Below are 15,040 nucleotides of genomic sequence, written 5' to 3' on the forward strand. Positions count from 1 at the left end.
AATGCACAATGCAAAAAATCTGAATTTCAGTCAGTTATAAAGTATAGACATATTTATTTCTATTAATTTTGTCAATCTTAAAACAACACTAACAATGACATAATTATTTTTTGTTTTAGGTATATAATTCCAATTAACGTACAAGATTGTACTGGAACCATTGGATTGACTCTTTTTGATAGGGAAGCAAGGAGGTTGTTAAATATAAGTGCCTACGAGTTGAAAAAGATACATGATGCGGTATATTATTCATACCTTTAAAATCAGAAAACATTTACTTAATTTTTTTAATTTATTAAAATATATCTTACAGGCCGGAGACAGTGATGCCCTATTTCCAATGCAACTTAACGTGTTGAAAAACCGCAAGTTTGGTTTTGTTGTAGATATTACAGAATACAATGTCAACAACTATAATAACATCTACACAGTTATCAGAGTTACAGAAGATATGTCCATTGTTTGTGAATTGGAAAGTAAAATAGAACTTATGGTATGTAATTTTTTATTGTTGAAAAATTACAATTCTTTAATGTTAAAGTACATAACGATTAACATATTTCCATTTTATTTTTTAGAGTATTCAATCTGTCTCCTTAAATCAAGTTGCTTTGGAATCCGATGATGTTGTACAGCATGTTCAAAAGGTTTTTCATTTTATTTTATAAACTTTTAATTATATTAGTTATTTTTTTTAGGAATCAAACATTTTTTTTTTAAAATTAGCATGTGATCTCACAAACAGACGAAAGTTTTACACCCTCAACAGTTGATAAGTCAACCGCAACAAGTCCTTGCAAAATATCAGGTGATTTGAAGCGCAACCTCCAAGAAATTTATGATGTTGATTCTGGATATGATTTAAGTTCAACTAAGGCTAAAAGAAAGTCAACCGCAGAGGAAACTCCACTCTTGATTCCAAAAATTGAAAAGTGAGTTTCTATCGGTTATAAGACACATTTAATATATTTTGATCATTTGTTTTGGTTATAAAGATATTTTAATTGCTTGGTATGATTTTTATTTTGGGGTATTTAGGATGTCAAATATTATTGGTTTTGAATATTTTTGGATACTTTTATTGTTTTAAATTGGACAAGTTAGTTGATTTTGGTTATAACTCAAATAAAATATATTGCCCCTAACTTGATAAGTATTTCATATATCGCAATTAACAATTAAGACAAATCAATCAATCAATCAATTTGTATAATAAAAATGCGAAATTCTTAGCTTTCTTCCCCAATTCGCATTCTACTGTAAAATTCGCATTCTTCATTCACCCTCTTTCTTCGCATGTTCCAGTCATTTTTTTTTAGTTCATTCGCATTTCAGTTGTTTGTCTCACCAAATGCGAAATGAATATTAACCATAATCACCTTCGCATCTTTAACCCCAATCCATACAACCTCATATGCGAAACCCAATTTTGATTTGTATTACCAAATGCGAACATTTTTGCTTTTACACGTGAATTGCATTTGACTCCAATATAGAACAAATCACATTTCACAGTCCTTCTTGACTTCGCATTTTTCTTCACGAATCGTCCCTCAATCAATAACCCAATTAACCCAATTGCGAATCCAAAATCAAAACTTATCTGTTTTCATATGCGAACCCAACTGATTGGCTTTTCAAAATCAAATTCGCAACTCCAAATCGTTCGATTATTCGCCCCAATTCCAAAATCAAATAACAGATCCTTCGTATGATTCATTTAATAACCAAGGCTTCGTTCCAGAAAACATCGAATTTAACAGTTATTCGTTCCCACAATCTTTAACCTCCGTTTAAAATCGATCCCTGTATACAAACCCAATAACCAATCGAACACATACCATTCGAAAACAATAATCATTACACCCTTCAACAGATTTGACATCGCATTTCAAAACAATCGATCTTACTTCATCTGCTTGATATATCGCAATTAACAATTAAGACAAATCAATCAATCAATCAATTTGTATAATAAAAATATTGCTATATATGTAAAGACCATATTGCCCCTAACTTGATAAGTATTTGATATATCGCAGTTAACAATTAAGACAGATAAATAAATCAATCAATTTGTATAATAAAAATTCTACTATATATGTATTCTGAATAATAAAATCTGCTATTTATGTATTCTGAATAATAAATCTGCTATATCATCAATCTATGCCCTTAATTTGAAAACAAATAACTGAATGTATATTGCTATTTCTACTTTTTTTTTTTTTTTTTATGTATTCTGAATAAAAAAATTTCTACTATAGTGTATGATATACTTTTTTATTTTTTATAACTGTCATCTTACTCTTTTCCATTTCTTTTACTTCAAAAAGACCATATTGCCCTTAACTTGATAAGTATTTGATATATCGCAGTTAAGAATTAAGACAAATAAATCAATCAATCAATTTGTATAATAAAATTCTGCTATTTATGTATTCTGAATAATAAAATCTGCTATTTATGTATTCTGAATAATAAAAACTGACCTATAATAATCAATCAATCTATTTGGTTTTTTATGTATTCTGCTATTTATGTATTCTGAATAACAAAAAATTCAATGTGTATTGCTATTTCTACTTTTTTTTTTTTTTTTTATGTATTTTGAATAATAAAACTTCTACTATAGTCTATGATATAGTATTTTATTTTTCTATAACTGTCATGTTACCCTTTTCCACTTCGTTTACTCCAAAACGACCATATTGCCCCTAACTTGAAAATGTTTTGATAAATGTCAATTAACAATTAAGACAAATAAATAAATAAATCAATCAATGGCTTTCGATTTTTCTTTTTATATTTTAACATTTTTGTTAACAAAAAAATTATTTTTTAATTGCAAGGTACAATGGAACATATTACTCCTATAAAGGAAATTGACTCAATCAAGGATGATTTCACAATTAAAGTTCGAATCATACATCTTTGGACTCAAAAGTCGAAAACTAAGTATATTGCTATTTATGTATTCTGAATAATAAAATCTGTTACTTATGTATTGTGAATAATAAAATGTAAACAAAATTTATATCTTTGATTCTCTAAAATTATTTCATACATTTTTGTAATGGTTGCAGCATATTTACTTATCTTCTTTAAATAACCTATATTCAACCAACTATTTCCTAATATTTTATACTCCCTTTTTAGATGAAATTTGAATATTAAACTAATTTTTAGTTGTAATCTTTTAAATTCCAAAAAATCAGGAAGAAAATTATATCTAATAAAGATCCAACAACAATAAAATCATATAATCGTAATCTTTTTCCAATATTCAAGCATATAACTTTACCTCAAAACGTGAAATCCAAAATTTTGAAACACCTCATTCGTCTTCTTAATGTTCAATTGTTTCTGCGATTTTTTTTTTCATTAAGCTTACATCAAACTGCTTCATTAAAGTTGTAATCCTCATTCCAGTTCTACCTGCAAGATTTCCATATCCATATGTCAGGTTAGTATTATCAGTTTAGATCACTTTGTTTTCTCTATGAATTTATGGTTGAAATTTACAACAATAATCAATATGCTGGAATAGATGTTTTTCTAATTGTAAAAAAATAATCTTGAATAGATACATAAGATCAATAAGCAATTTATAATCATCACGATTATCGTGTATCACACAATTTTACCTTCATTGATTCCATGGAGATCTAGGGTTTTAACCCCTGATATCATCCGAACCCACGATTGGTTGAAATTGGGGAAACAGTAGATTTAAATCGAATAAACCCTAGGTTGGAAATGAGGATGATGAGTCATGATGCTCATCAGGGAAATAATTGATTGTGGAACAGCAAGAAGGAGAGTCTACCTTCGAATCGTATTTTTCAATCCTGACGGAGACCAATTCGGACGATTACACGGTATCGTAGATCTCCATGATTTTTTAGGTTGCCTTTCATGCGTTGTAGATTGCGATCGATTTAGGGGGAATCGAGGACAGTCATTGACTGCTGATCTTCGACGACCGTCTATGGAAGATTGGAGTCGTTGTATACAAACATCCAGACTTCTTTTGATGGACTTATTTCTGCAACTACAACACAATCTTCCGCTTCAAATCTTATTTTCGGACACATATCTACAATCCGACTCATGTTAACTTTAATATCTTTATTTAAAGTCTCTTTTACACAATATAAACAAATATATTTTCTATTTTATACTGTTTCATATTTTTAAAATCTTCAATTTACTAATTTTTTTAAAATATATTATAAAAGAGTAAATTAATATTTGCAAATTTTGTTAAACATTTTAATAAACAAATTAATAAAGGTAACTTTTTAAATACATTTACTTTATTATCATTATTTATTTAATTCTAACTAACTTCAATTGTATTATATAAACATATTATGTACATAATTTCACATTTCATTTCCTAACCTATGTCTTCTTATGCAGAAAACAATAGTAACATGTACCACATGCAGGCCCAAGAGAAAAGAAGACAAAGAAAAATATATTTGGAAAATAAAAGATCGAAGAAAATAAAAACAATATCAAACGTTCCAAGTATATCATTACAGCATCTCTTCAAAAAAAACCATTAACTATAACCGTATTAGTATTTTATATTCCATCTTTTACTGTTATATAGTTGAACACATATATTTACAAGTTTTATAAGTTATTTCTATTTGCAGATCAATCAACCAAGATTGTTCGTCAAACTCAAAATGTCAATTCATTTACAACACCTGCAAAGCATAACACAACCATACAATACTGTCCTTCTTTACAGATGTTAGAACTCCATTATCTAACATTACAAATGTTATAAATCCGTTATCTAACATTACGAATGGTAATTATTTATGGTTTTTAAAATATACTATTATCCATTATGTAAATATTTATTTATTTAGTTAACTATTTTATTTTTATTTTATTCAGATAACATTGGTTTCGATAAATATGTCACTTCCAAGTTAGCAAAGAAAAGACAGTACCATGTACTTTCAAATGATATGACATCAAAAAATGCATCTACAGTAACAACTTCTTCATCATCAATCAAGTTAAATCCAGGATGTCATAAATTAAAAACGAAGACAAGACATTTATCCCCTATCCCATTGATTGATTTGACAGAAGATGTAGAAAATATACATCAAGTGAACAATGAAAATCGTATAGTTGGTATCTCAAATGGTAATGAAAAAATAAAATCCATTTTACATTTCAGATACTATGTTCTATATAATTATAAAATTCATTGATATTTTATTCAACGCTTTTATTTTACAGAATATTTGGATCATGGTGATCAAGATGTTGTATGTCAAACATGTCGTGCAAAGTTATGGAGAAATGAATCCATTAGAGGTAAAGAAAATGGGAACACGGATTATTCATTATGTTGTGGTTACGGCAAAGTTCAACTTCCAGACTTAAAGAATGCACCCCCTACTTATGAAAGAATGTTTCGAAATATGGATTCAAAAAGCAAACATTTCATGAAAAACATTCGACGTTACAATTCAATGTTTTCTTTCACGTCGATGGGTGGTAAAATTGACTCTTCAATCAATAGAGGAAACGCTCCTTACATTTTCAGATTGGGTGGTCAAAATTATCATAGTATTGGAAGTCTTTTGCCAGCAAAAGGATCGGAACCAAAATTCTCTCAGTTATACATTTATGACACTGACAACGAAATTACAAATAGACAAAGATGTTTTCGGTATTTTCTCAAACTTCTTATTCATAATCTATTATATATATATATATATATATATATATATATATATATATATATATTATGTATATATATTACTAATATTATGTATAAATTTATTTATTTTAGTGGTGAAAAAGATCAATCAACATCAACTGATAGTGATATTGTTAAAGATATTAAGGTGATGTTGGATTCAAATAATGTCTTGGTTAGATCTTATAGAATGGTAAGAGATACTTTTCAAAAAAATCCCGAAGTTGATATGAAATTACGACTTATCGGGAGAAGGGAGCAAGATGGAAGAACATATAACCTACCGACTGCTTCTGAGGTTGCTGCTTTAATAATTGGTGACATTTCGGATTCAATCGAAAAGAGGGATATCGTCGTTCAAACAAAAAATGGTTGTCTACAACGTATCAGTGAATTGCATCCTTTGTACCTTCCTCTCCAATATCCATTGCTATTTCCATATGGGGATGATGGTTATAGTGTTGACATTCTTCATAGAGGTGTGTCATTTACGACCAACAGCAAGCGTGCGAAATGTACAATGAGAGAATATTTCGCTTATAGGATTCAAGACAGAGATCATTCGTTCTCTCTCATACTTAATTCAAGAAGGTTGTTTCAACAATTTCTGGTAGATGCCTATACTATGATGGAAACGGAGAGAATGTACTACATACGTAGGCAACAACATGTTCTTAGATGTGATTCTTATGAAAATTTACGTAACCAAAAAGCTCAAGGAACGACTGATATCTCGAATGTCGGCCAACGTGTCATATTACCTTCATCCTTTACCGGAGGTGCACGCTATATGCTGCAAAACTATTTGGATGCCATGTCACTATGTAAATGGTTTGGATATCCTGATTTCTTCATAACCTTTACGTGTAATCCCAAATGGCCTGAGATTAAAAGGTTTCTTAAGGATACTTCACTTCAACCAGAAGACAGACCTGATATACTATGTAGGTTGTTTAAGATCAAGCTTGATGCATTCATTAAAGACTTAAGGGAGAATCAAATTTTCGGCAAAGTTCAAGCATGTAATTAAAACTATATTTTTAATTTTTTTTATAAAACATTGATCTTATTATTATATTTTAAATATGTTTTGATATCTAATCACATTCTCTTTTATTTTTTGTCAAATTCTTTTACAGATGTTTATACCATTGAATTTAAAAAAAGAGGTTTGCCGCATAGTCATATATGTCTATTCATGCATTCTGACAACAAGCTACCAACTGTTGAACTTATCGATCCAATAATTTCAGCAGAGATACCAGACAGAATTGAAGATCCTGAATTGTATTCACTTGTAAATGAGTTTATGATTCATGGTCCATGTGGAGCTGAAAATATGAATTGTCCATGCATGGTGGATAAAAAGTGCTCTAAAAACTTTCCAAAACAATTCATTAATCATTCGTCTGTTGATCAGAATGGTTTTCCGTTATATAGGCGAAGAAACGATGGTCATTTTGTAGAAAAATCAGGTGTAAGGTTGGATAATAAAAATGTTGTTCCATACAACAAATATCTATTGAAAAGATATCAGGCACATATTAATATTGAATGGTGCAATCAGGGATCTTCTATAAAGTATTTGTTTAAATACATAAATAAGGGTCCTGATAGAGCTACAGTTGCTGTTGTACCAACCAACAATGAATGTGAAAATAATGATGCGGTCGATGAAATAGCTGAATATTACGATTGTAGATATTTATCAGCATGTGAAGCATCATGGCGAATTTTTAGATATGATGTTCATTGCAGATATCCTTCTGTTGTTAGACTACCTTTTCATCTTCCTAATCAACAACAGATTGTATATGGCGAAGATGATGATATTGATGATGTTCTTGACAAACCTTCTGTTGCCGCTTCAAAGTTCACAGCTTGGATGGAGTGTAATGCAATCGACAGTGAAGCACGAAAACTTACATATGTTGAATTCCCTACAAAGTTTGTTTGGATATTAAATGGTCGGTTTTGGAAGCGAAGGAAAGTAGGAAAAGCCATCGGTAGAATTCATTCAGTTTCACCTAAACTAGGTGAAGCATATTTCTTAAGGATTCTTTTAAATAAAGTAAAAGGACCAACATCATTTGATGAAATTCGCACGGTAAATGGAGAAACACATTCTTCTTTTAGAGATGCCTGTTATGCACTCGGGCTATTAGATGATGACAAGGAATACATTGATGCAATTAAAGAAGCAAGTCATTCTGGATCTGGTTTTTATCTACGCTTTTTATTTGCTACATTGTTGATGTGTAATAGTATGTCTAAACCAGAGATCGTTTGGGAAAATACATGGGAATATTTGGCAGATGGAATTCTATATAGCCAACGACGAAGATTTAAGTCACCAGGTATTACATTTTTTTCTTATTTTTTAAAATTAATTTATTTTTATTTTTCAACACCCATTAAATAATTAGTAATGAAATTATTAAATATCAACCACGTATTTTATTAATTATTTAATATTTTCGTGCAGAATTGTCTCTCGGAGTAGATGAACTTAAGAACTTAACTTTGTTCGAAATACAACAAATTTTACTTCGAAACAACTCTACTCTCAAAAACTTCAAAAACATGCCATACCAAGATGTTAAATCCGTTTCTTCTTCAAACAATCGACTTATCACCGAGGAACTAGATTACGACATTCCCGTGATAAAGAATGACTATGATCGTATGTTTCTTGCATTAACAAATGAGCAACGGAAAATTTTCCTAAACATCAAGAGTGCTATTCAACAAAATAAAGGAGGTGTCTTCTTTGTTTGCGGGTATGGTGGAACGGGTAAAACTTTTTTATGGAAAACAATATCTGCAGCAATTAGATCTGAAGGAAATATTGTATTAAACGTTGCTTCAAGTGGTATTGCTTCCTAATTATTGCCCGGTGGTAGAACAGCACACTCTCGATTTATAATTCCATTTGAGCTTACAGAGGATTCTTTTTGTAACATAAATCCAGACGGTGAGTTGGCAAGCTTAATAAGGATAACCTCTTTGATAATTTGGGATGAAGCACCTATGGTCCATAAGCATGCATTTGAAGCTTTAGATCGAACTTTGAAGGATTTATTAAGGTGCGTAAATTCAACCATCTCAAATATTCCATTTGGAGGGAAAGTTATTGTCTTTGGAGGAGATTTTAGACAAATTCTACCTGTTGTGCCGGGTGGCAGTAGACAGAACATTGTAAATGCTTCTTTGAGTTCTTCATATTTATGGGAACATTGAAAAGTCCATAGATTAACAAAAAACATGAGGCTAACTGTTGGAAGGGATCAATCAGATATAGGAAAAATAAGAGATTTTGCAAATTGGTTGTTGGATATAGGAGAAGGAAAACTTGGTGGTCCGAACGACGGTGAAACGATTATCGATATTCCGGATGATATTCTCATTAATGATTCACATGATCCTGTAGGTTCCTTAATTGAGTTTGTATATCCTTCAATTTTAGAGTACTATAGCGATATAAATTATTTCCAAGAAAGAGCGATACTTGCTCCAAAAAATGAAGTTGTCCAGGAAATAAACGACCGTTTACTTAAGAAGTGTCGAGGAGATCAAGTTGAATATTTAAGTTCAGACTGCATATGTGAATCCGAATTTCTCCATGATCAATTTGATGCAAATCTATACTCTCCTGATGTATTAAATGGACTCAAAGTATCCGGTTTACCAAATCATAAATTAGTTTTAAAAATTGGTGTTCCAGTAATGTTACTGAGAAATATTGATCAGAAAAACGGCTTATGTAATGACACAAGACTACAGGTGTTATCATTGGGCAAACGTGTTATTGAGGCACGTATAATAACTGGAACTAATATTGGAAATCGGACTTTTATTCCAAGAATTTCTTTAACTCCATCAGAAAAAAAGATTCCCTTCAAATTCACAAGAAGACAGTTTCCTTTGGCTGTATGTTTTGCAATGACTATTAACAAAAGTCAAGGACAATCGTTGTCAAAGGTTGGTCTGTTTCTGAAAGATCCAGTTTTTTCACATGGACAATTGTATGTTGCCTTATCTAGAGTTCAGAGTAGAGAGGGATTAAAATTATTAATTTTAGATAAAGATGACAAACTCACAAATAAAACTTCCAATGTTGTTTATAAGAAAGTTTTTCGAAATTTGTAGCCAACTTTTTTGTAACGTCGTTTTATTCAATTTTAGGAAATCACACTTAATCCATCATATTACTGTATTTTTTTATAATTACGTATTGTTGTATTTTATGTTAATTTCATTACACACATTGGTATTGTATCATCTGCATATGTCCAATTAGAATGATGAATAAAAAAAATAGTTTTCAAAAATCTCCATTCCTAATTAAATACTTCCCATTTAGTTAGTAATTAAATAATTACCAATAAAAAAATTATTTAAATATTCAATATTACAATTTATAAGTTATCAGAATTATTAATATAATATTTTATTAAATAATTAATTTTTAAATTTAATTCAAAAACAGCACCCGTGGGTTCCACGGGTTTTAACCTAGTATAATGAATATGATAATAAATTGGAATAGATATTTTTTCTTGATTGCTTATTTCGAAATTTTATTTTATAAAACTAATTATTATTTACAATTTTTTTTTTCTAAATCTAACATGTTTAATACACATGTGACATGTGGTAGTTTCTTATTATACAATAGACATTTTTTTTTTCAAACCAATAATAGGCTCTCCGGTACAATGTCACGAAGATACAAACCCCTAATTGTAATATCATTTACATGGTATAACTAGTATAAGCTTTTTTGAAGTTGACTTTTAAATTGAGTTTTATCATAGAAATGAGAATAAACTCAACAATTAGAAATCGTGTCAAAGAGGTTACATAAGAAAACAAGACCGAATGATTTATGAGCGTCATACTTTTATTTTATAAATTCAATCTTATTCTAGATATCATCTTTTCTTATTAATGGGTTTTATAGTTGTAAACACGTCTTTACTAATCGTGAATTAATATAAATCGACAAAATAATTTTAATGTGATGGTGGATGGGATAAGGGTAGTACATTTGTGGGCCAAAATATTCCTAATTGATGGTCATAATAAATAATTGGAAATGATAAAAAAAATATAAATAAATAACGTATCTATCCTCAGTATAATTATTGCTAGGTGATTAGTTTATTTTTGATATTTAAAATGGTTAAGTGCAGCATCTTTTTAAACAACTTAAAATGTTTTTAACACACATTTGACCAAATAAAAAAAAACGAACAAAGAGAAAATGTTGATAACCTTTGCAAGTATATCGGATCCGAAGAAGACGTTTAATTACTTTTATACGATTTTGAGTTTCTTTTCGATTTAGAAGGTTTTAAATTCTCTTGTGTATGCCGTTGGTAAATTTTAAAAGGAAATTAAAATCCATTATTTTTATAATCTTTATTTGTTCCGGAAAAAAAAGGTTGATATGTATCATGCGAAATGACATAAATGACATTCAATATAATTTTGTTGATAACCAACCTAGAACGCTCAGGCCTCCACGATAGAGCACATGAACAATTTTTTGGCATATAAAATTCTGTATTTTGCGAGTAAAGTTTTGTTGGGGGAGAAGTAATAAGAGTAGGGTGATGGTAGAGAACCGGTTTCTATATGGATCGTGTAAGTTTACTTTCCGAACTGATAGTTTCATCATGTGCAAGAGTTATATGAAATCCAGTCTAGAATAATTCAAAAGAACACTTGTGTATCTAGGTACAAAAACACAAGCCAAATTATCAAAAAAGTTCTAAGGTTGTGTGTGTGTGTGAGAGAGAGAGAGAGAGAGAGAGAGAGAGAGAGAGAGCTGAGAAGAGTTTCATACGACTCAGAAGAGGAGTCGTATATATGCATTACAAATTAGGGTTTTTATCTTCTAAATTAGTTAGGAGAATCTTGAATTTAATGGCTTAATCAGTGGTTTCCAAAACTAACAAAATTTGTCAATCTTACTATAATCACTCACTAGAATTCAATTTTTCCATAATCAAACTAATTCAAGGGAGCGTAGCCCCCTTGACCCCCACTAGTTTGTCATATCAACTTATAATTCGATTTATATATGCATGCACTCCGCATTCACTAGACATATAATATAGCATACAAATAATAAACCCCTTAGCTCACATATTAGTTCCAATTACCCAAAATGCATGGTAACACTAAAATTACCAGCAATCTTCAACCATTTTTGTGTAACCCATGAACTAACATAAATTATCTAAACAGACCAAACTAGTATATAAATGAAAATGTTGAAATGATTGAATTCCCATTTTAGTTTCAAACAATTCAAATACTCAATAATCAGGGGTGTTCTAAGAATTGAACCCTTCAATCCAACTAAATACCTGAAAGTAAAATACATACTAGTTTATTGAAATTTCTAGCAAAATACAACTTGAAACTATTATGAAGTCGTGTGTCCTGAATCTCTCATGACTGTATCAAGGTCAAGTCCCCAACCTCTTGAACTGCGACTATATTTCATAATTATGTAGGTAATTCTTTATGTCACGTATCTGCGCATACATTTTATCAAATGAATTATTAAGAATGTTGAACAAATGTGTAGGAAATAAAAATGGAAGCAATTGTATGAAATCTGCAAGAAAGATGAGCAAAATAAAGCTAACAAGCATGGGTAATGAATTGTGCAAAGTTATGAAGAAAAATGGTGTTGGGAAATTTGATCTCTCTTCAATTTTTTGATCATATCTAAAGATCTAGAGATCTAATTTACTTTATTCAAGATGTTTCGCAAACTAGACAAAATTACCTACGACTTTAGTTTCTTGTTTTTTAGCTTGTTCTGTGATTTTCATAACTAGAATTGGCTTCGAAGATTAGTTAGCGTCTATGATGCCTCTATGACACCCCAACATGCCAGACGTCTTCCGAAACTCTAGAATAGACCTATATGATACCCAAAATTTTTAGTCGGCATATAAGACACCAATTATGACACCGATCAAACCAAGGCTCTAATACCAACTTGTAACAACCCAAATTTCCAATAGATTTTTTTTTTATTTAAAGTACTAAATAGTGCGCATTAATTATAAAATTCCAATCACAATTGTTTTCAAAAATCCATGACATCAGATAAATTATTCAAAACATCAGTCTCCAAACTAAATTCCGGAGAGTGCACGTCGCGCCATCATGTCGGGCCCTTGCCTTGAGATCCTGAAGTACCTGAAACAACCAACAAATTGTAAGCTAATGCTTAGTGAGTTCCCCATAACATACCCCACATAAACCACATAATCACATAACCATATAAACCACATATATACTACATAAGCCATGCATAAAGACATATAAGGATGTTGTGGACTCCCTCCAGGGTCTTACTCCAGGATGCCCTGGACTCCCCCAGGGTCTTATACCTATGTGCCATGGGTTCCCCCACATGGTCTTTAACTAGAATGCTATGGGTATTAATACATAAGCTATGCAAACAAACATATAAGGATGTCGTGGAATCCCTCCAGGGTCTTACTCCAGGATGTCATGGACTCGTTTCTGCTATCTTTTAGCATTGTTTAGGGCCTGTTTGAGTGTTCTAAGCATAGTGATTCAAAGAATGGGTGTTAGGAAGTATCTTCTAGAGTTCATGGTGCAACATTCAAGCCGGAAAACTCCATCAAATGGAGTTTACGGCCGTAAACTAGGGTTTATGGCTGTAAACCCTTGGTTGGCTGTGAACTCATGCCTTATGAGTGATATTCCTTCATTTTTCACCACTTCTCACCCTTCCAACTCAAGAAACTACATTCTCTCTTAACTATCATCAACAATTTTCATCTTGATCTTCAAATATGTAAGTGTTTCTTCCATTTATTAATTGTTATCCTTCTTAATCTAGTAAAATCCTTTGATTTCATCCATGAAATTACCTCTTTTGGTTAGATCTTCAAGATCATCAACTTTCACCAAGAACACCAAGAACACACACTTGTTCTTGGTCCATGAACTCCATAGGAACCCTTATAAGTGTAAGTATCTATTCTATCTTCTAATTAAGCTTGATAAACACATGATTCCTAGCCTTGAAACATCAAAAAGTGCATGAACATCAAGAGTTTACGGTCGTAAACCCTTGTTTTGGTGCATATCTTGGCCACAAACTCGTCTTAAGTCCAAACCGAGGATCATAAACACTTAGTGGATACTAGTTAGGGCCATAAACACCTCTTAAAGTCATGCCCTATGGCCGTAAACTCCATGGCCGTGAACCCCTTTATGTGGCCATAAACCCCCTTAGTGCAATCATATGTGATTGTAACACTTCAATCTAAGTGTTTCCTAGTCCCTAAGGTGGTTTACTTGCTTGATTAGTTGTATATACACTAACTATATACATATATGTGTGTCATTATATGCTTAATAGGATCTGTTTGTGCTTGAGACTTCACTTGGCACTCAGCATCCTTTATCGATCTTACATTCGAATCACTCACTTCAGGTGAGTTCATACCCCTAAGTTACCCTTTTAAATGATTTTAAATGCTTGTGATTAATAACTATCAAACAAATGGATTCCTTATACTTCAAACGGTGTTATCAAACAAACTACTTCAAAACATTTTATCAAACTCTTTTATAAGCTAAACTCTTTTAAACTCATATATTGTCAAAATCATGTCTATACAGATATACTTATATGAATAAGATTGAAAGGGCTTAGGACTGATAACTCGCTTTATTTCCTGTTCCTTGTTTGGTTGTGGACTTAGGGTATCGGTTGTTTGTCCGAATGTCATTTGAATCTTAGTTATATATTATGTATATATGTATAGATATAAAAGTTCTTACATTAGTTTAATGCCTTTGGGTAACAAAGGTGTACAAACATACCCAGTCATTCAAACAACATTACTAGTAAACTATAATAGGTATAGTTTAGGAGACTACTACTCACTATTTCTAGTACAATGAAACATACAAGAGTCAGTTCATACATGAGTCAGTTCAAACATACTTTAATGAGAAACAAGAAGGAACATACTATACACTATACAAAGAGAACATACTATATACTATACAAAGAGAACATACAATACACTAGGACAGAGAGAACATGCTATACAAATACAAGAATACTATAACATTAATGTGAGCCACTACTTCATGGCATGACAATCTATTGTTGTGTCACATTTTGTAACCAGAGTCTCCTCGAGGGAGAGTGTGAATTTTTGTATAGATCTATACTAGATTGACCATCCTACACCTTGCTGCTAGCCATAGTGGGACGTGCAGGTCTACGGG

General features: G+C 31.0%; 2 protein-coding genes across 2 annotated transcripts; both read left to right on the forward strand.

The window, feature by feature from the left end:
• The first annotated feature begins 451 nt into the window (after positions 1-451).
• Positions 452-8,623, forward strand: LOC145039293 (uncharacterized). The gene is made up of 11 exons (XM_078987362.1): positions 452-493; positions 579-647; positions 746-808; positions 3,390-3,466; positions 4,668-4,684; positions 4,766-4,828; positions 4,918-5,163; positions 5,272-5,707; positions 5,831-6,759; positions 6,877-8,094; positions 8,223-8,623. Exons 1-11 carry the CDS (start codon positions 452-454, stop codon positions 8,621-8,623), a joined length of 3,561 nt encoding a protein of 1,186 aa, XP_078843488.1.
• A 378-nt stretch (positions 8,624-9,001) lies between these two features.
• On the forward strand, positions 9,002-12,475 carry LOC145039294 (uncharacterized). Its single transcript, XM_078987363.1, has 2 exons — positions 9,002-9,554; positions 12,339-12,475. Exons 1-2 carry the CDS (start codon positions 9,002-9,004, stop codon positions 12,473-12,475), a joined length of 690 nt encoding a protein of 229 aa, XP_078843489.1.
• The last annotated feature ends 2,565 nt before the right edge of the window (positions 12,476-15,040 follow it).

Source organism: Lactuca saligna, chromosome 4, assembly GCF_052625555.1.
Source record: "Lactuca saligna cultivar CGN05327 chromosome 4, ASM5262555v1, whole genome shotgun sequence".
NCBI classification, from domain to species: domain Eukaryota; kingdom Viridiplantae; phylum Streptophyta; class Magnoliopsida; order Asterales; family Asteraceae; genus Lactuca; species Lactuca saligna.